Source organism: Esox lucius, chromosome 24, assembly GCF_011004845.1.
Source record: "Esox lucius isolate fEsoLuc1 chromosome 24, fEsoLuc1.pri, whole genome shotgun sequence".
Classification (NCBI taxonomy): domain Eukaryota; kingdom Metazoa; phylum Chordata; class Actinopteri; order Esociformes; family Esocidae; genus Esox; species Esox lucius.
In genome coordinates this window covers 8,119,609-8,140,832 of record NC_047592.1, presented here as the reverse complement: position 1 = coordinate 8,140,832, position 21,224 = coordinate 8,119,609, and the positions used below count along the sequence as shown (strand labels likewise).

Genomic DNA, 21,224 nt, shown 5'->3' with positions numbered 1-21,224 from the left:
TCTATATTTAAACTTTTGTAGACTCTATGTAGGCTTGATGCTTTAATATTGTTTTTCTTAATTATGAAAAAAGTCCTCACAATGTTGGAGTATATCAGGTCTCCTCTGTCTTGAGATCCCCGATACAGAGGGCAATGGTGTCTTGTCACGTTGGCTCCAGATGATTGGAAGTCATAGGTCATTACATTAATGAAGTCCAGGTATCTAAAGACGGAAAATGAAATCCATTGGGGTCCTGTTCCTCATAATATGATTTATCTAAACCGTGACAATGCTTGTTATAATGTAAAAGAAATCCTCATTACTTTGAAATTTCAGCAATTTCATAGCCAGCATCAATGGCATATTTCCCAGAAGCCACAGCAGCAGTTAGCAGTAATCTGTTGCAGTTGGTTGCCTTGCCTTTAGTATCACCGTTCCCCTGATTATCCTACAAAAAAAACAGATTCATCTTAAAATTGAAGTTTTAATCAAAGTTAGAGAACAGGTTGAAATCGTTTCAACCTCAAGATCCTTAATCATTAGTTGTACCAGATAAAACTTCATCATAAAACATTTGCATTGTCTTCCAAACCAAGACATCCTCGTAAACCACTTACCTTAGTCATATTTCTTACAGTGGTTGCATTGCTTTCAGCAACAAAGGCCGCCAGGAACTCCTACAAAAAGATCAGATGCATCTGGGTATTTGTTTTTCTCTAATGGTATGTACATTTTTGGGATGTTTTATTTCATGAAATGTAAAAGGTCTGGACATTGCTAAATCTTGCCATACCACAGCTGAATATTTACCTGGCACAACAGCGTGAATCTCTTCTTGTCCTCCGGGGGGCTGCCCTGTGATCCAGGGTACTCCCAGGCCAGATCTAACCCGTCAAATCCATGCTTCCTGAGAAAACTGATTGAGGACTGGATGAACTTCTGTCGATTACCAGGTGTTGAAACCATGATGGTGAACCTAAAGAGAACGGTAGAACCATTAATTGCTTAAACCGGTTTCATTGACAAAATATGAAATGAGTGTTGATAATCAGCAAACTCAAGTTTAATGTTGGTAAGTTTACTGCACAGCTTTTTCATCTCAATTAATGAAGTACAAGTCACATTTCACTAAACCCATTCAAAATATATACATGCAGCTGAAAACAACAAAGCCATTTAGAAAACATTACTTGTATTTCTACATATGTATCGTACTTGCACTTCTATATATGATAAGTACAATATCTTACTGTTTTGTGCCAAAGTTCGGTCCACCAACAGCCAACAGTGTTTTGAGCTGAGGATTTCTGTAAGAATACAAATATTTATATTATTGAAACATTTGTATATTCCCCAAATCGCGATGTGATCTTCGCCAATATTCCCAGCCACTCATCGGTTAATGGCATGGAAACGGGTAGACTTCCGTTATGTTGGTCATAAGAAACAGTGACTTACAATACCATGCAACATTGGAGGCTTATCAAAAGGCTTCTATCATCAGTAACTTTTAAAACATGAACGTCTCAGAATGTCTTTGGAAAAGATACAAACCTGCTTTTAAGTCCATTGAAGGAGCTGTACAGGGTCTCATCATCCTGTTCTGAGATGTCAAGTTCATTGGACGAGTTGATAATGGAGTAGGCATAGATCAGATGAGTACACATTTGTGGGTTGATATTATCTGGCAGGAACTTCCCAATTCCAGGTCTGTACTGGGCCCCGTTGGGAAAGTAGCAGACCATTTTGGAGCTGGAGCTGGAGCCTTTGACAGGAAAATAAAAGTGTTGATTATCATGAAACCATCAGGATGTGTTGTGAACTTGGGGACCTTTGACTGTTACTGCAAAACCCTATACAGTATGCAATAACTGTCAAATGTTGCCAAGTTTACTCCACTTCATGAATGTATATTTCTTTTATATTGCACAATGCTTTGAGATGACAAATAGAAACGTAATTCTCTAAAAGGACATTGAATGACAATTCATGTATAAATCCTTCAGAAACTGAGAATATATGTGGCAAATAATTGTACACATTATCACATGGATCTGAGTTCTGGGGCCACGGTGCACAGATCCAATGGTCAACAACATAAAGTCATATAGGATGCAGTCCGATATGGAATTTTGTCATATCTGTGAGCAACTCTATGTTAGACATTTTCATATCTACAATGTTTGCACAAGTATAAAGTTGTTGAAATGGGATTTACCAGAGTTTTTGGGTGACTTGCAGCACTTGCAGCTGATGTCAAAGACTAGTCCAGTTGGGCAGTATATCATCCAGGTTAAGCCCTTAGCACATTGATAGAAAGTTCCAGGTACATCGGTACTGACATAAATCCCATCATCCTTGTTTGTACAGAAACTACTGCCAGAAACACGGACTGTGGTGTTGGTCATAACACGGACTGTGGTGTTGGTCTTAACACGGACAGTGGGGTTGACCTCAGGTTTGGACTTGGTTGTCATTTTGGTTGTGGTATGTACCCCAACCACTGAAGAGTCTGTAGGTTGTAGGGGAGTTAGTTTAGGATAAAACAAAAATACATGTGCTGAAACCTAATTGTTAATCAAGCTGGAGACAGAATATCTACAAATATATTTTACCAATGGTGAGTAATTGTTGCAGATGGCCAATCAGGGGATAGCTGCCCTGCCCACAGTACTGTCCAGAAAAGTCATCCATGTCCAGGGACCAGACCATAGCCCCTCCAAAGCCATTAGACTTTAGGTAACTGACCTGAAGTATGAAGGGAGAAGGAGAGCATTAGAGAATGACCGGTTTATGTTTGTTTTTCATGCATTTCCAATCTGATAGCTTTTTGAAAAAACTTGATATTTGATCAACTGGTTTGGATTACAACCATGGAAAACTTCTACATACCTTTGCATCATAGCTATCTCTATTCTCAAATCCAACCCACTGATTTCCTTTGAAGGCGCAGGGAACCTGTTGATCCTCAATCCACTGGACAGTTGCTCCTTGGAGGAAAGAACAGGTCTGGGAACAGTATGGGTAACATGTTAACCCATTGTAAATATCATCAATATGAAACTTTTGAAAGTAACTGAATATACATCATTAAATCTGACTACCTCATAATTAGATAAGACACCAGCCACCCCAGTGACAGGTCCAGCTGCACCAACACCTTTGGTTGGTGATCCGACACCAGTGTTTCCAGAGGAGAGTTGGAACGTACGACCATATGTTGAAAAGCCCATAATCAGTTTCTCAGCATGGGCTCCCTGGTTTCGCCAGTAAGTCATGGCAAAGTCCTAACATGAAGAGAGATACAGACAAGAGTCTTAAAATAATTCTTCATAAAGGTATTAACCAGGTGTAGAAAGCTAAATTCAGCTGCAGGCCAATTTCTCAGTGAATTTTATATGGGAAAGAACAAAATGATAATATGTACACTGTGAATTAGTCAGAAGTAAGCCATGAAAAGTAATTGTATTCCAAATTTACAGTAAATGTTAACCTTTATGACAATGACACAATACTTTTAATGGAATAATTGGGAACTGTTTACATGAATAAAACCGATATCAAGTAAATTCTTTGCAATTTTACAGCAACGCCTTACCATGTAAAACAATTTTCTAATTGATGTCCTATTCCTAAGTGTTATAGATTTTCTATATTTAAACTTTTGTAGACTCTATGTAGGCTTGATGCTTTAATATTGTTCTTCTTAATTATGAAAAAAGTCCTCACAATGTTGGAGTAGATCAGGTCTCCTGTGTCTTGAGATCCCCGATACAGAGGGCAATGGTGTCTTGTCACGTTGGCTCCAGATGATTGGAAGTCATAGGTCATTACATTAATGAAGTCCAGGTATCTAAACACGGAAAATGAAATCCATTGGGGTCCTGTTCCTCATAATATGATTTATCGAAATCGTGACAATGGTAGTTATAATGTAAAAGAAATCCTCATTACTTTGAAATTTTCGCAATTTCATAGCCAGCATCAATGGCATATTTCCCAGAAGCCACAGCAGCAGTTAGCAGTAGTCTGTTGCGGTTGGTTGCCTTGCCTTTAGTGTCACCGTTCCCCTGATTATCCTACAACAAAAACAGATTCATCTTAAAATTGAAGTTTTAATCAAAGTTAGAGAACAGGTTGAAATCATTTCAACCTCAAGATCCTTAATCATTAGTTGTACCAGATAAAACTTCATCATAAAACACTTGCATTGTCTTCCAAACCAAGACATCCTTGTAAACCCCTTACCTTAGTCATATTTGTAACCGTGGTTGCATTGCTTTCAGCAACAAAGGCTGCCAGGAACTCCTACAAAAAGATCAGATGCATCTGGGTATTTGTTTTTCTCTAATGGTATGTACATTTTTGGGATGTTTTATTTCATGAAATGTAAAAGGTCTGGACATTGCTAAATCTTGCCATACCACAGCTGAATATTTACCTGGCACAACAGCGTGAATCTCTGCTTGTCCTCCGGGGGGCTGCCCTGTGATCCAGGGTACTCCCAGGCCAGATCTAACCCGTCAAATCCATGCTTCCTGAGAAAACTGATTGAGGACTGGATGAACTTCTGTCGATTACCAGGTGTTGAAACCATGATGGTGAACCTAAAGAGAACGGTAGACCCATTAATTGCTTAAACCGGTTTCATTGACAAAATATGAAATGAGTGTTGATAATCAGCTAACTCAAATTTAATGTTGGTAAGTTTACTGCACAGCTTTTTCATCTCAATTAATGAAGTAAAATTCACATTTCACTAAACCCATTCAAAATATATACATGCAGCTGAAAAAAAAATTGCCATTTTGAAAACAGTACTTGTATTTCTACATATGTATTGTACTTGCACTTCTATATATGATGAGTACAATATCTTACTGTTTTGTGCCAAAGTTCGGTCCACCAACAGCCAACAGTGTTTTGAGCTGAGGATTTCTGTAAGAATACAAATATTTATATTATTGAAACATTTGTATATTCCCCAAATCGCGATGTGATCTTCGCCAATATTCCCAGCCACTCATCGGTTAATGGCATGGAAACGGGTAGACTTCCGTTATGTTGGTCATAAGAAACAGTGACTTACAATACCATGCAACATTGGAGGCTTATCAAAAGGCTTCTATCATCAGTAACTTTTAAAACATGAACGTCTCAGAATGTCTTTGGAAAAGATACAAACCTGCTTTTAAGTCCATTGAAGGAGCTGTACAGGGTCTCATCATCCTGTTCTGAGATGTCAAGTTCATTGGACGAGTTGATAATGGAGTAGGCATAGATCAGATGAGTACACATTTGTGGGTTGATATTATCTGGCAGGAACTTCCCAATTCCAGGTCTGTACTGGGCCCCGTTGGGAAAGTAGCAGACCATTTTGGAGCTGGAGCCTTTGACAGGAAAATAAAAGTGTTGATCATCATGAAACCATCAGGATGTGTTGTGAACTTGGGGACTTTTGACTGTTACTGCAAAACCCTATACAGTATGCAATAACTGTCAAATGTTGCCAAGTTTACTCCACTTCATGAATGTATATTTCTTTTATATTGCACAATGCTTTGAGATGACAAATAGAAACGTAATTCTCTAAAAGGACATTGAGTGACAATTCATGTATAAATCCTTCAGAAACTGAGAATATATGTGGCAAATAATTGTACACATTATCACATGGATCTGAGTTCTGGGGCCACAGTGCACAGATCCAATGGTCAACAACATAAAGTCATATAGGATGCAGTCCGATATGAAATTTTGTCATATCTGTGAACAACTCTATGTTAGACATTTTCATATCTACAATGTTTGCACAAGTATAAAGTTGTTGAAATGGGATTTACCAGATTCTTTGGTTGACTTGCAGCACTTGCAGCTGATGTCAAAGACTAGTCCAGTTGGGCAGTATATCATCCAGGTTAAGCCCTTAGCACATTGATAGAAAGTTCCAGGTACATCGGTACTGACATAAATCCCATCATCCTTGTTTGTACAGAAACTACTGCCAGAAACACGGACTGTGGTGTTGGTCATAACACGGACTGTGGTGTTGGTCTTAACACGGACAGTGGGGTTGACCTCAGGTTTGGACTTGGTTGTCATTTTGGTTGTGGTTTGTGCTCCAATCACTGAAGAGTCTGTAGGTTGTAGGGGAGTTAGTTGAGGATAAAACAAAAATACATGTGCTGAAACCTAATTGTTAATCAAGCTGGAGACAGAATATCTACAAATATATTTTACCGATGGTGAGTAATTGTTGGAGATGGCCAATCAGAGGATAGCTGCCCTGCCCACAATACTGTCCAGAAAAGTCATCCATGTCCAGGGACCAGACCATAGCCCCTCCAAAGCCATTAGACTTTAGGTAACTGACCTGAAGTATGAAGGGAGAAGGAGAGCATTAGAGAATGACAGGTTTATGTTTGTTTTTCATGCATTTCCAATCTGATAGCTTTTTGAAAAACTTGATATTTGATCAACTGGTTTGGATTACAACAATGGAAAACTTCTACATACCTTTGCATCATAGCTATCTCTATTGTCAAATCCAACCCACTGATTTCCTTTGAAGGCGCAGGGAACCTGTTGATCCTCAATCCACTGGACAGTTGCTCCTTGGAGGAAAGAACAGGTCTGGGAACAGTAGGGGTAACATGTTAACCCATTGTAAATATCATCAATATGAAACTTTTGAAAGTTACTGAATATACATCATTAAATCTGACTACCTCATAATTAGATAAGACACCAGCCACGCCAGTGACAGGTCCAGCTGCACCAACACCTTTGGCTGGTGATCCGACACCAGTGTTTCCAGAGGAGAGTTGGAACGTACGACCATATGTTGAAAAGCCCATAATCAGTTTCTCAGCATGGGCTCCCTGGTTTCGCCAGTAAGTCATGGCAAAGTCCTAACATGAAGAGAGATACAGACAAGAGTCTTAAAATAATTCTTCATAAAGGTATTAACCAGGTGTAGAAAGCTAAATTCAGCTGCAGGCCAATTTCTCAGTGAATTTTATATGGGAAAGAACAAAATGATAATATGTACACTGTGAATTAGTCAGAAGTAAGCCATGAAAAGTAATTGTATTCCAAATTTACAGTAAATGTTAACCTTTATGACAATGACACAATACTTTTCATGGAATAATTGGGAACTGTTTACATAAATAAAACCGATTTCAAGTAAATTCTTTGCAATTTTACAGCAACGCCTTACCATGTAAAATTTTTTCTAATTGATGTCCTATTCCCAAGTGTTATAGATTTTCTATATTTTAACTTTTGTAGACTCTATGTAGGCTTGATGCTTTAATATTGTTTTTCTTAATTATGAAAAAAGTCCTCACAATGTTGGAGTATATCAGGTCTCCTCTGTCTTGAGATCCCCGATACAGAGGGCAATGGTGTCTTGTCACATTGGCTCCAGATGATTGGAAGTCATAGGTCATTACATTAATGAAGTCCAGGTATCTAAACACGGAAAATGAAATCCATTGGGGTCCTGTTCCTCATAATATGATTTATCTAAACCGTGACAATGGTAGTTATAATGTAAAAGAAATCCTCATTACTTTGAAATTTTCGCAATTTCATAGCCAGCATCAATGGCATATTTCCCAGAAGCCACAGCAGCAGTTAGCAGTAGTCTGTTGCGGTTGGTTGCCTTGCCTTTAGTATCACCGTTCCCCTGATTATCCTACAACAAAAACAGATTCATCTTAAAATTGAAGTTTTCATCAAAGTTAGAGAACAGGTTGAAATCGTTTCAACCTCAAGATCCTTAATCATTAGTTGTACCAGATAATACTTCATCATAAAACATTTGCATTGTCTTCCAAACCAAGACATCCTTGTAAACCCCTTACCTTAGTCATATTTGTAACCGTGGTTGCATTGCTTTCAGCAACAAAGGCCGCCAGGAACTCCTACAAAAAGATCAGATGCATCTGGGTATTTGTTTTTCTCTAATGGTATGTACATTTTTGGGATGTTTTATTTCATGAAATGTAAAAGGTCTGGACATTGCTAAATCTTGCCATACCACAGCTGAATATTTACCTGGCACAACAGCGTGAATCTCTGCTTGTCCTCCGGGGGGCTGCCCTGTGATCCAGGGTACTCCCAGGCCAGATCTAACCCATCAAATCCATGCTTCCTGAGAAAACTGATTGAGGACTGGATGAACTTCTGTCGATTACCAGGTGTTGAAACCATGATGGTGAACCTAAAGAGAACGGTAGACCCATTAATTGCTTAAACCGGTTTCATTGACAAAATATGAAATGAGTGTTGATAATCAGCAAACTCAAGTTTAATGTTGATAAGTTTACTGCACAGCTTTTTCATCTCAATTAATGAAGTACAAGTCACATTTCACTAAACCCATTCAAAATATATACATGCAGCTGAAAACAACAAAGCCATTTAGAAAACAGTACTTGTATTTCTACATATGTATTGGACTTGTACTTCTATATATGATGAGTACAATATCTTACTGTTTTGTGCCAAAGTTCGGTCCACCAACAGCCAACAGGGTTTTGAGCTGAGGATTTCTGTAAGAATACAAATATTTATATTATTGAAACATTTGTATATTCCCCAAATCGCGATGTGATCTTCGCCAATATTCCCAGACACTCATCGGTTAATGGCATGGAAAAGGGTAGACTTCAGTTATGTTGGTCATAAGAAACAGTGACTTACAATACCATGCAACATTGGAGGCTTACAAAAAGGCTTCTATTATCATTAACTATCAAAACATGAACGTCTCAGAATGTCTTTGGAAAAGATACAAACCTGCTTTTAAGTCCATTGAAGGAGCTGTACAGGGTCTCATCATCCTGTTCTGAGATGTCAAGTTCATTGGATGAGTTGATAATGGAGTAGGCATAGATCAGATGAGTACACATTTGTGGGTTGATATTATCTGGCAGGAACTTCCCAATTCCAGGTCTGTACTGGGCCCCGTTGGGAAAGTAGCAGACCATTTTGGAGCTGGAGCTGGAGCCTTTGACAGGAAAATAAAAGTGTTGATCATCATGAAACCATCAGGATGTGTTGTGAACTTGGGGACTTTTGACTGTTACTGCAAAACCCTATACAGTATGCAATAACTGTCAAATGTTGCCAAGTTTACTCCACTTCATGAATGTATATTTCTTTTATATTGCACAATGCTTTGAGATGACAAATAGAAACGTAATTCTCTAAAAGGACATTGAGTGACAATTCATGTATAAATCCTTCAGAAACTGAGAATATATGTGGCAAATAATTGTACACATTATCACATGGATCTGAGTTCTGGGGCCACAGTGCACAGATCCAATGGTCAACAACATAAAGTCATATAGGATGCAGTCCGATATGAAATTTTGTCATATCTGTGAACAACTCTATGTTAGACATTTTCATATCTACAATGTTTGCACAAGTATAAAGTTGTTGAAATGGGATTTACCAGATTCTTTGGTTGACTTGCAGCACTTGCAGCTGATGTCAAAGACTAGTCCAGTTGGGCAGTATATCATCCAGGTTAAGCCCTTAGCACATTGATAGAAAGTTCCAGGTACATCGGTACTGACATAAATCCCATCATCCTTGTTTGTACAGAAACTACTGCCAGAAACACGGACTGTGGTGTTGGTCATAACACGGACTGTGGTGTTGGTCTTAACACGGACAGTGGGGTTGACCTCAGGTTTGGACTTGGTTGTCATTTTGGTTGTGGTTTGTGCTCCAATCACTGAAGAGTCTGTAGGTTGTAGGGGAGTTAGTTGAGGATAAAACAAAAATACATGTGCTGAAACCTAATTGTTAATCAAGCTGGAGACAGAATATCTACAAATATATTTTACCGATGGTGAGTAATTGTTGGAGATGGCCAATCAGAGGATAGCTGCCCTGCCCACAATACTGTCCAGAAAAGTCATCCATGTCCAGGGACCAGACCATAGCCCCTCCAAAGCCATTAGACTTTAGGTAACTGACCTGAAGTATGAAGGGAGAAGGAGAGCATTAGAGAATGACAGGTTTATGTTTGTTTTTCATGCATTTCCAATCTGATAGCTTTTTGAAAAACTTGATATTTGATCAACTGGTTTGGATTACAACAATGGAAAACTTCTACATACCTTTGCATCATAGCTATCTCTATTGTCAAATCCAACCCACTGATTTCCTTTGAAGGCGCAGGGAACCTGTTGATCCTCAATCCACTGGACAGTTGCTCCTTGGAGGAAAGAACAGGTCTGGGAACAGTAGGGGTAACATGTTAACCCATTGTAAATATCATCAATATGAAACTTTTGAAAGTTACTGAATATACATCATTAAATCTGACTACCTCATAATTAGATAAGACACCAGCCACGCCAGTGACAGGTCCAGCTGCACCAACACCTTTGGCTGGTGATCCGACACCAGTGTTTCCAGAGGAGAGTTGGAACGTACGACCATATGTTGAAAAGCCCATAATCAGTTTCTCAGCATGGGCTCCCTGGTTTCGCCAGTAAGTCATGGCAAAGTCCTAACATGAAGAGAGATACAGACAAGAGTCTTAAAATAATTCTTCATAAAGGTATTAACCAGGTGTAGAAAGCTAAATTCTGCTGCAGGCCAATTTCTCAGTGAATTTTATATGGGAAAGAACAAAATGATAATATGTACACTGTGAATTAGTCAGAAGTAAGCCATGAAAAGTAATTGTATTCCAAATTTACAGTAAATGTTAACCTTTATGACAATGACACAATACTTTTCATGGAATAATTGGGAACTGTTTACATAAATAAAACCGATTTCAAGTAAATTCTTTGCAATTTTACAGCAACGCCTTACCATGTAAAATTTTTTCTAATTGATGTCCTATTCCCAAGTGTTATAGATTTTCTATATTTTAACTTTTGTAGACTCTATGTAGGCTTGATGCTTTAATATTGTTTTTCTTAATTATGAAAAAAGTCCTCACAATGTTGGAGTATATCAGGTCTCCTCTGTCTTGAGATCCCCGATACAGAGGGCAATGGTGTCTTGTCACATTGGCTCCAGATGATTGGAAGTCATAGGTCATTACATTAATGAAGTCCAGGTATCTAAACACGGAAAATGAAATCCATTGGGGTCCTGTTCCTCATAATATGATTTATCTAAACCGTGACAATGGTATTTATAATGTAAAAGAAATCCTCATTACTTTGAAATTTTCGCAATTTCATAGCCAGCATCAATGGCATATTTCCCAGAAGCCACAGCAGCAGTTAGCAGTAGTCTGTTGCGGTTGGTTGCCTTGCCTTTAGTATCACCGTTCCCCTGATTATCCTACAACAAAAACAGATTCATCTTAAAATTGAAGTTTTAATCAAAGTTAGAGAACAGGTTGAAATCGTTTCAACCTCAAGATCCTTAATCATTAGTTGTACCAGATAATACTTCATCATAAAACATTTGCATTGTCTTCCAAACCAAGACATCCTTGTAAACCCCTTACCTTAGTCATATTTGTAACCGTGGTTGCATTGCTTTCAGCAACAAAGGCTGCCAGGAACTCCTACAAAAAGATCAGATGCATCTGGGTATTTGTTTTTCTCTAATGGTATGTACATTTTTGGGATGTTTTATTTCATGAAATGTAAAAGGTCTGGACATTGCTAAATCTTGCCATACCACAGCTGAATATTTACCTGGCACAACAGCGTGAATCTCTGCTTGTCCTCCGGGGGGCTGCCCTGTGATCCAGGGTACTCCCAGGCCAGATCTAACCCGTCAAATCCATGCTTCCTGAGAAAACTGATTGAGGACTGGATGAACTTCTGTCGATTACCAGGTGTTGAAACCATGATGGTGAACCTAAAGAGAACGGTAGACCCATTAATTGCTTAAACCGGTTTCATTGACAAAATATGAAATGAGTGTTGATAATCAGCAAACTCAAGTTTAATGTTGATAAGTTTACTGCACAGCTTTTTCATCTCAATTAATGAAGTACAAGTCACATTTCACTAAACCCATTCAAAATATATACATGCAGCTGAAAACAACAAAGCCATTTAGAAAACAGTACTTGTATTTCTACATATGTATTGGACTTGTACTTCTATATATGATGAGTACAATATCTTACTGTTTTGTGCCAAAGTTCGGTCCACCAACAGCCAACAGTGTTTTGAGCTGAGGATTTCTGTAAGAATACAAATATTTATATTATTGAAACATTTGTATATTCCCCAAATCGCGATGTGATCTTCGCCAATATTCCCAGACACTCATCGGTTAATGGCATGGAAAAGGGTAGACTTCCGTTATGTTGGTCATAAGAAACAGTGACTTACAATACCATGCAACATTGGAGGCTTACAAAAAGGCTTCTATTATCATTAACTATCAAAACATGAACGTCTCAGAATGTCTTTGGAAAAGATACAAACCTGCTTTTAAGTCCATTGAAGGAGCTGTACAGGGTCTCATCATCCTGTTCTGAGATGTCAAGTTCATTGGATGAGTTGATAATGGAGTAGGCATAGATCAGATGAGTACACATTTTTGGGTTGATATTATCTGGCAGGAACTTCCCAATTCCAGGTCTGTACTGGGCCCCGTTGGGAAAGTAGCAGACCATTTTGGAGCTGGAGCCTTTGACAGGAAAATAATAGTGTTGATCATCATGAAACTATCAGGATGTGTTGTGAACTTGGGGACCTTTGACTGTGACTGCAAAACCCTATACAGTATGCAATAACTGTCAAATGTTGCCAAGTTTACTCCACTTCATGAATGTATATTTCTTTTATATCGCACAATGCTTTGAGATGACAAATAGAAACGTAATTCTCTAAAAGGACATTGAGTAACAAATCATGTTTAAATCCTTCAGAAACTGACTATATATGTGGTAAATCATTTTACTCATTATCACATTGATCTGAGTTCTGGGGCCATGGTGCATAATTAACCCGGAATCCAGTGGTCAACAACATAAAGTCATATAGGATGCAGTCCGATACGGAATTTTGTCACATCTGTGAACACCTCTGTATTAGACATGTTTGTATTTACAGTGTTGGCACAAGTATAAAGTTGTTGAAATCGGATTTACCAGAGTTTTTGGGTGACTTGCAGCACTTGCAGCTGATGTCAAAGACTAGTCCAGTTGGGCAGTATATCATCCAGGTTAAGCCCTTAGCACATTGATAGAAAGTTCCATCGGTACTGACATAAATCCCATCATCCTTGTTTGTACAGAAACTACTGCCAGAAACACGGACTGTGGTGTTGGTCATAACACGGACTGTGGTGTTGGTCTTAACACGGACAGTGGGGTTGACCTCAGGTTTGGACTTGGTTGTCATTTTGGTTGTGGTTTGTGCTCCAATCACTGAAGAGTCTGTAGGTTGTAGGGGAGTTAGTTGAGGATAAAACAAAAATACATGTGCTGAAACCTAATTGTTAATCAAGCTGGAGACAGAATATCTACAAATATATTTTACCGATGGTGAGTAATTGTTGGAGATGGCCAATCAGGGGATAGCTGCCCTGCCTACAATACTGTCCAGAAAAGTCATCCATGTCCAGGGACCAGACCATAGCCCCTCCAAAGCCATTAGACTTTAGGTAACTGACCTGAAGTTTGAAGTGAGAAGGAGAGTATTAAAGAATGACAGGTTTATGTTTGTTTTTCATGCATTTCCAATCTGATAGCTTTTTGAAAAAACTTGATATTTGATCAACTGGTTTGGATTGCAACCATGGAAAACTTCTACATACCTTTGCATCATAGCTATCTCTATTGTCAAATCCAACCCACTGATTTCCTTTGAAGGCGCAGGGAACCTGTTGATCCTCAATCCACTGGACAGTTGCTCCTTGGAGGAAAGAACAGGTCTGGGAACAGTAGGGGTAACATGTTAACCCATTGTAAATATCATCAATATGAAACTTTTGAAAGTTACTGAATATACATCATTAAATCTGACTACCTCATAATTAGATAAGACACCAGCCACCCCAGTGACAGGTCCAGCTGCACCAACACCTTTGGCTGGTGATCCGACACCAGTGTTTCCAGAGGAGAGTTGGAACGTACGACCATATGTTGAAAAGCCCATAATCAGTTTCTCAGCATGGGCTCCCTGGTTTCGCCAGTAAGTCATGGCAAAGTCCTAACATGAAGAGAGATACAGACAAGAGTCTTAAAATAATTCTTCATAAAGGTATTAACCAGGTGTAGAAAGCTAAATTCGGCTGCAGGCCAATTTCTCAGTGAATTTTATATGGGAAAGAACAAAATGATAATATGTACACTGTGAATTAGTCAGAAGTAAGCCATGAAAAGTAATTGTATTCCAAATTAACAGTAAATGTTAACCTTTATGACAATGACACAATACTTTTCATGGAATAATTGGGAACTGTTTACATAAATAAAACCGATATCAAGTAAATTCTTTGCAATTTTACAGCAATGCCTTACCATGTAAAACAATTTTCTAATTGATGTCCTATTCCCAAGTGTTATAGATTTTCTATATTTTAACTTTTGTAGACTCTATGTAGGCTTGATGCTTTGATATTGTTTTTCTTAATTATGAAAAAAGTCCTCACAATGTTGGAGTATATCAGGTCTCCTGTGTCTTGAGATCCCCGATACAGAGGGCAATGGTGTCTTGTCACATTGGCTCCAGATGATTGGAAGTCATAGGTCATTACATTAATGAAGTCCAGGTATCTAAAGACGGAAAATGAAATCCATTGGGGTCCTGTTCCTCATAATATGATTTATCTAAATCGTGACAATGGTAGTAATAATGTAAAAGAGATCCTCATTACTTTGAAATTTCGGCAATTTCATAGCCAGCATCAATGGCATATTTCCCAGAAGCCACAGCAGCAGTTAGCAGTAGTCTGTTGCGGTTGGTTGCCTTGCCTTTAGTGTCACCGTTCCCCTGATTATCCTACAAAGGAAACAGATTCATCTTAAAATTGAAGTTTTAATCAAAGTTAGAGAACATGTTGAAATCGTTTCAACCTCAAGATCCTTAATCATTAGTTGTACCAGATAAATCTTCATCATAAAACATTTGCATTGTCTTCCAAACCAAGACATCCTTGTAAACCCCTTACCTTAGTCATATTTGTAACCGTGGTTGCATTGTTTTCAGCAACAAAGGCAGCCAGGAACTCCTACAAAAAGACCAGATGCATCTGGGTATTTGTTTTTTCTCTAATGGTATGTACATTTTTGGGATGTTTTATTTCATGAAATGTAAAAGGTCTGGACATTGCTAAATCTTGCCATACCACAGCTGAATATTTACCTGGCACAACAGCGTGAATCTCTGCTTGTCCTCCGGGGGGCTGCCCTGTGATCCAGGGTACTCCCAGGCCAGATCTAACCCATCAAATCCATGCTTCCTGAGAAAACTGATTGAGGACTGGATGAACTTCTGTCGATTACCAGGTGTTGAAACCATGATGGTGAACCTAAAGAGAACGGTAGACCCATTAATTGCTTAAACCGGTTTTATTGACAAAATATGAAAGGAGTGTTGATAATCAGCTAACTCAAGTTCAATGTTGGTAGGTTTACTGCTTATGTTTTTCTCTATTCATGAAGTGAAATTAAAAATTCTCTGAACCATTTAATTTATGTACATGCAGCTGAAAACAAGAAGGCTATTTAGAAAACACTAACTGACATTGTGTTTTACATGCTGTTAAAATATCCCTGATCTGGCTAAACTTTAATTCTGATTACATGAAGATGACAATATCTTATTATCGTTTCATGAACACAATCTTAGGATACACAAATACTCTTATAATCTCTTACTGTTTTGTGCCAAAGTTCGGTCCACCCACAGCCAACAGTGTTTTGAGCTGAGGATTTCTGTAAGAACACAAAGATTTTTATTAATAAAACATTTGTATACTCTCCAATTCCCTGCATGTTGTTTGCCAATTATCCCAGCCATTCGTCAGCTAGCTGCATAGAAAAATGTAGACTTTAGTTAAGTTGGTCAGAAGAAAGAGCGACTTACAACACCATGCAACATTGGAGGCTTATAAAAAGGCTTCTATCATCAGTAACTTTTAAAACGTGAACGTCTCAGAATGTCTTTGGAAAAGATACAAACCTGCTTTTAAGTCCGTTGAAGGAGCTGTACAGGGTCTCATCATCCTGTTCTGAGATGTCAAGTTCATTGGACGAGTTGATAATGGAGTAGGCATAGATCAGATGAGTACACATTTTTGGGTTGATATTATCTGGCCGGAACTTCCCAATTCCAGGTCTGTACTGGGCCCCGTTGGGAAAGTAGCAGACAATTTTGGAGCTGGAGCCTTTGAAAGGAACATAATACAGTGTCGATCATAATTAAACTATCAGGGTGTTTTGGGAACTTGGGAACTTTTGACAGCGACTGAAAAACCTCATATACAATAACTGTCATATGTTCCCTAGTTTACACAACTTCATGGATGTATTTTCTTATTCATCACACAATGCTTTGAAATGACAGACACAAAAACAATTCTCTAAAAGGACATTGAATGACAATGAATGCAAAAAATCTATTAGGTCAATCGTTCCACATATTATCACACAGTTATGCAGCCAGCCTGAGTAACTGACGGGGTCCGTTGGTCAGGTAAACAATGGCATATCCGACCCAGTCGAATAGGGAAACACGATTTGGATAATCAGATTTGGTTGAATCCGAGAAGAGCTCTGTATTAGACATGTATTTGCAGTGTTAGCACAAGTATAAAATTGTTGAAATGGGATTTACCAGAGTCTTTGGGTGACTTGCAGCACTTGCAGCTGTTGTTGAAGACTTTTCCAGTGGGGCAGTATTTCATCCAGGTTACGCCTTTAACACACTGATAAAAACCTCCAGGTACATTTGTTTTGACATACAGCCCATCATCCCTGGCTGCACAGAAACTACTGCCCTTGACAATGACAGTGCTGTTGACGGCATTGGAATCATCTTCATTGTTGTCCTCGTTTGCATGCATTTTCTTAAGATGTTCTCCTGGCAGGGTAGTGAGTGTATGTTTAAGGGGAGGTAGTTCTGGGCAAAACAAAATTCTTTGATCTGGTGCTGACTGGATGACAACAAGCTAGTACCAAGTCACATGATATTGTATGAGTTTAACCAATATCCAGTAAGAATCTGTCAATTAAAATACCAGTAAGAATCTGTCAATTAAAATATATTTTTGTCACATGCCTAGTTTTCACTGCACTGACTTCTTTGTCCAATACATATCCATTATACCAAGCATTCTACATTGCTATAGAATTTCCACAAATGCCTTACTCTACCTTGGAGTGTATTTGAACAAATTGCAACAACATTTGATGTTGTTCCAAAACAATCCAAAGTGATTAATAAAACTTTGTATGTGTGCTTTGACATACAATTCAGTCATGTATAAGAATTATGGCAATCATAGGATGTCAACAAAAGGAAAATGGCATTGGATCGGTAGTTGATATCAGCAGATGCTCAACGGTCAGTACTTAGAATCCAAATCAACAATGGAACAGTGGTATTGGCGCATCTCTAGTATTTACAGTATTTGCACAAGTAAAAAGTTGTAGAAAAGGGATTTACCGGAGTGTTTCGGTGAACTGCAGCACATACAGCTGTTATTGAAGACCAGGCCAGCGGGGCAAATCTTGATCCAGGTAGAGCCGTTAACACACTGATAAAAAGATCCAGGGGCATCTTCTTTGACATAAAACCCATTATTTTTGTCTGCACAGAAAAGACTGCCGTTCACTCTGGTAGTGGTGGCGCTGTTGATCTTGGTGGTTTCCTTGGAATTGACCTTGGTGTTTTCCTTGGAATTGACCTTGGAGGTTTCTTTGGAATTGACCTTGGTGTTTTCCTTGGAATTGACCTTGGAGGTTTCTTTGGAATTGACCTTGGTGTTTTCCTTGGAATTGACCTTGGTGGTTTCCTTGGTTGGAGTTTTGGTTGTGGGTTGTGCTTCTGGTTGTGAGGCGCGTGTAGATGGTAGTGGGGCTACTTCTGGATAAAAAAGAAAATTTAATGTTTCTGCATAGAACAGCAATCTGCTGCATTGACATGCTTGATTTTATATATATATAGCTCCGGAAAAAATTAAGAGACCATTGCACCTTTTTCTTTCCTTTCCAGAAAAGTTGAGGAACAAAAGCGTTCAATTTGCAGTGGTCTCTTAATTTTTACCCTTCTGTTCCTCACTCAAAACCTTCCTTTTCAACTTTTCTGGAAAGGAAAGAAAAAGTTGCAGTGGTCTCTGAATTTTCTCCAGAGCTTTATATATATAAATATTGATTATGATTCAACGTTGATTTACCAGAATTGCCTGATGACATGCAGCACCTGCAGCTGTTGTTGAACACTTGGCCCATCTGGCAGCTTTTGACTGTGGTGAAGCCGTTAGCACACTGATAGTAAGATGCAGGCGTCTCTGCATTCAAATATAGCCCATCAACCTTGTCGGCGCAGAAACTACTACTGGTTACAGTGGTAGATGTCTTGTTAATGGCCACAATAACAATTTTAGATTCGGTTGCAGTTTTGGTTGTAGATGCTGCCTCTGGCAGTAAGGTGCCTGCAAAACCATATATACAATATCTTGAGACACAGTGATGGCTTAAACCTGAACAGTATACAGTCACTGTCAAACATAACCAGGGTTACACAATGTCATGGTGACCCTGTGAGCCTTTTGACAACATAGTTATGCGGGCTAGCTCATAAATGTGAGAATGAGCGTTTATGTAAAAAGGGCTCACAGGTTGACAGCATACTTTGTCTGGTAAATGTCATTTTTTTTTAAGTGAAAACTCACCCAAGTGGCACATGGACAGGAATAAACCTTAAAAAGAACAGATTTACAGTCAGTCAGGGAGCGAATCACATTTCAAAAACAGAATGTGAATATATCGAGAAGATGGTTACCTGCGAGTAAAGTGAGCTTGCACATTGTGCCTGCTTCTCTGCTAGAGAGTCAGGAGGACCTCTTAATGACTGTCTGAAAAGGAGTAGAAAGGCATCATGTCAACACTTTACCCCTCACATTGGTCCCTCTATTACTATCTACCCAGGCAACACCATACATGACAACGACATTACTGGCATTAATGAGGCATTATTCATGCATGAGGAGAAGGGGAAATACAGAGATAAGGAGAGGATTCATGGCACAAAGGCCATGACCCGCATGTCTTTGGATTGGAGAGAGAGTTTTACCTCAGCACAGCAGGAACCAGCATAGAAAGAGACAGTCCAGAGGTTTAACTTACTTTGTCTTGGTAGGATAGCTCAAAGAGCTTGCTATTTTATATCCAATTCCCTTTGCAATGATTGGTTAGGGTTTTGGAGGAGGAGTGGAAGGGTCATGGCATTTTGTATGAGGTACGAAAGGTCATTGAAAATAATATAATTAAGATTCATTAAATCTTTGTTGACACTTTTGTGTTAAGCACACATAATAATAGGTCATTAGGAGTGCTCGTGTCCCAAAATAATAACAGATTATTTGTGGAATTTGTGTGTTTCTGGTTAACGTTTTGCTGGAACTTCCACTCATGACCAAGTAGCTGCTGTTGCAGTCTTTCTTGCACTGTTCTTTAAAGAATGGAGGCAAGTGTTTTCGACCTCATGATACATTAACTTAATACATCAAAACTCACAACTGTGTCAAGTTATAGGAGTGTTCTGAATGATCACATTTTGTACTTGACAAAACAGTGGCTGGGAAAAGCTCCCCAGTGTTTGAAACTTAAGAAGAAACTTTTCAACCAGGCAGTCAATGAAATGTACTTGATAAAAGCTTTTTTACTTCAGCAATTGTCTGTAAATGGTTGTAAATATATCAAGACTATAACCTCAAAAAGCATGCAATAAGATGTTCAAGCACAGTGCTGGGAACCCCCCCCCCCCCCATAGAAAACCCCATAGAAAGTCAGGAACACAAGAAGCCTAAAGGTGCTTGGGTCCAAGGGGGGCCAGTCCTCTTCTGGTTGTGCTGAGTAGTGATTATAGGATATAATATTTTGCCTGGAGCTGAAGAAAGGTCAAATGAACTCCATACCAGGCTCAGCGTGTGCTGTCACTTTGTGGATGCACAACAGAGTTGTTAACATGAAACAGACTCATATTTCCACAATCCGGTCAGAGTTCCCATGATGACCCCTGTCCAGCGTCGAATGCCCTGTCGTTGCCCTGGCCTCCAAGTTCCCCAGATCTCAATCCGACTGAGCATTTGTGGTATGAGCAGGACCGACTAGTCTGACCCACGGTGAATCCACCTTGCAGCTGACAGGACCAGCAGTATATTTGGCAGGTGGTCGTAATGTTTGTAGTTATCAGTGTAGTTATGAGTTGAACTTAGAGTCAATTAATTCATGGAATGTTTGAATAATTAATTTCCTATGACCCCCCCCCCCCCCCCCCATTTTCAACAAAGATCTGTAAAATGATGTAATGTCATCTGTTTGGAGACTCAAGCTTTCCTTCCTGGTTTGGGTGTCTTCCTCTATGGCCTGCATGTCTCTCTGGACCTCCTCAATGATCACTGCTTGGACATCTGTCTCAAGCTTTGTCTCTTGTTCAGGGATTTCTTCTCAGGCTTTCATGTTCTCTCCTTGTACCTCCTGAATTTCCACCTCGTCAGGCAGAAGTCTTCATGCTTTTTGATGCCTTTTAGAACTGTTACAGAACTGGAGCAGCAGTGAAGTAGGCAGGTTAATATGGATTTCTTCTCTTACATTTCTCAGAAATGTAGACAGAATGGCATTGTCCTCTTGAGTCCGGGTAATGGCCGGGTAAACTGCTACAGGTTTCAGACTGCGAAACACTCCCCAAAAATATCCTCCAGTAGGATCCTCTTGACGGGGCTGTCAACATCTGCACATTGTGAGATTGGCCATTTCCTGGAGTCTCCTTCCTCTCCAGTGGATTTTTGAACACAGTGACAACACCATCCCATTGGGTACTGCTGGCCATCTTCAGTGTGGTGCTCTCATTCTTCTCACTTTGCTTGGTGAGGTAAATTGCTACTTGATGGCACTTCACATGCTTAACCACTTCCTTAGCTATCTTGTAGAGTGCATCCAACGTTTCCAGTGCCATGGTGTCCTTGAGGAGCAGGGTCAATGCATGTGCTGTGTCACCAATTGGTGAAATGTGATGGTAGGCCTCCTCCACTTTAGAACAAGCAGGCTTCATGCTCGC

General features: G+C 39.2%; 1 protein-coding gene across 23 annotated transcripts in view; it reads right to left on the bottom strand.

The window, feature by feature from the left end:
- Positions 1-19,022, bottom strand: part of LOC105022134 (mucin-2) — a 40,008-nt gene extending 20,986 nt beyond the window's left edge. For 13 of the 23 annotated variants that reach the window (XM_034290468.1, XM_034290471.1, XM_034290474.1 and 10 more), the window contains exons 1-51: positions 18,948-19,022; positions 18,838-18,864; positions 18,340-18,597; positions 17,610-18,029; positions 16,779-17,024; positions 16,125-16,329; positions 15,821-15,877; positions 15,306-15,471; positions 15,112-15,171; positions 14,818-14,942; positions 14,593-14,716; positions 13,968-14,150; positions 13,756-13,872; positions 13,479-13,611; positions 13,088-13,375; positions 12,420-12,624; positions 12,116-12,172; positions 11,676-11,841; positions 11,483-11,542; positions 11,189-11,313; positions 10,964-11,087; positions 10,340-10,522; positions 10,128-10,244; positions 9,852-9,984; positions 9,455-9,748; positions 8,791-9,001; positions 8,487-8,543; positions 8,047-8,212; positions 7,854-7,913; positions 7,560-7,684; positions 7,335-7,458; positions 6,711-6,893; positions 6,499-6,615; positions 6,223-6,355; positions 5,826-6,119; positions 5,168-5,372; positions 4,864-4,920; positions 4,424-4,589; positions 4,231-4,290; positions 3,937-4,061; positions 3,712-3,835; positions 3,087-3,269; positions 2,875-2,991; positions 2,598-2,730; positions 2,201-2,494; positions 1,537-1,747; positions 1,233-1,289; positions 793-958; positions 600-659; positions 306-430; positions 81-204 (exon numbers count right to left, since the gene is read on the bottom strand). In XM_034290468.1, coding sequence (XP_034146359.1) covers positions 81-204; positions 306-430; positions 600-659; positions 793-958; positions 1,233-1,289; positions 1,537-1,747; positions 2,201-2,494; positions 2,598-2,730; positions 2,875-2,991; positions 3,087-3,269; positions 3,712-3,835; positions 3,937-4,061; positions 4,231-4,290; positions 4,424-4,589; positions 4,864-4,920; positions 5,168-5,372; positions 5,826-6,119; positions 6,223-6,355; positions 6,499-6,615; positions 6,711-6,893; positions 7,335-7,458; positions 7,560-7,684; positions 7,854-7,913; positions 8,047-8,212; positions 8,487-8,543; positions 8,791-9,001; positions 9,455-9,748; positions 9,852-9,984; positions 10,128-10,244; positions 10,340-10,522; positions 10,964-11,087; positions 11,189-11,313; positions 11,483-11,542; positions 11,676-11,841; positions 12,116-12,172; positions 12,420-12,624; positions 13,088-13,375; positions 13,479-13,611; positions 13,756-13,872; positions 13,968-14,150; positions 14,593-14,716; positions 14,818-14,942; positions 15,112-15,171; positions 15,306-15,471; positions 15,821-15,877; positions 16,125-16,329; positions 16,779-17,024; positions 17,610-18,029; positions 18,340-18,597; positions 18,838-18,864; positions 18,948-18,972 — 7,575 coding nt within the window. In that variant the 5' untranslated portion in view covers positions 18,973-19,022. The remainder of the gene's footprint in view (positions 1-80; positions 205-305; positions 431-599; positions 660-792; positions 959-1,232; positions 1,290-1,536; positions 1,748-2,200; positions 2,495-2,597; positions 2,731-2,874; positions 2,992-3,086; positions 3,270-3,711; positions 3,836-3,936; positions 4,062-4,230; positions 4,291-4,423; positions 4,590-4,863; positions 4,921-5,167; positions 5,373-5,825; positions 6,120-6,222; positions 6,356-6,498; positions 6,616-6,710; positions 6,894-7,334; positions 7,459-7,559; positions 7,685-7,853; positions 7,914-8,046; positions 8,213-8,486; positions 8,544-8,790; positions 9,002-9,454; positions 9,749-9,851; positions 9,985-10,127; positions 10,245-10,339; positions 10,523-10,963; positions 11,088-11,188; positions 11,314-11,482; positions 11,543-11,675; positions 11,842-12,115; positions 12,173-12,419; positions 12,625-13,087; positions 13,376-13,478; positions 13,612-13,755; positions 13,873-13,967; positions 14,151-14,592; positions 14,717-14,817; positions 14,943-15,111; positions 15,172-15,305; positions 15,472-15,820; positions 15,878-16,124; positions 16,330-16,778; positions 17,025-17,609; positions 18,030-18,339; positions 18,598-18,837; positions 18,865-18,947) is intronic. The other 10 variants (XM_034290470.1, XM_034290469.1, XM_034290484.1 and 7 more) reach the window with 10 other exon arrangements.
- Positions 19,023-21,224: the final 2,202 nt, after the last annotated feature.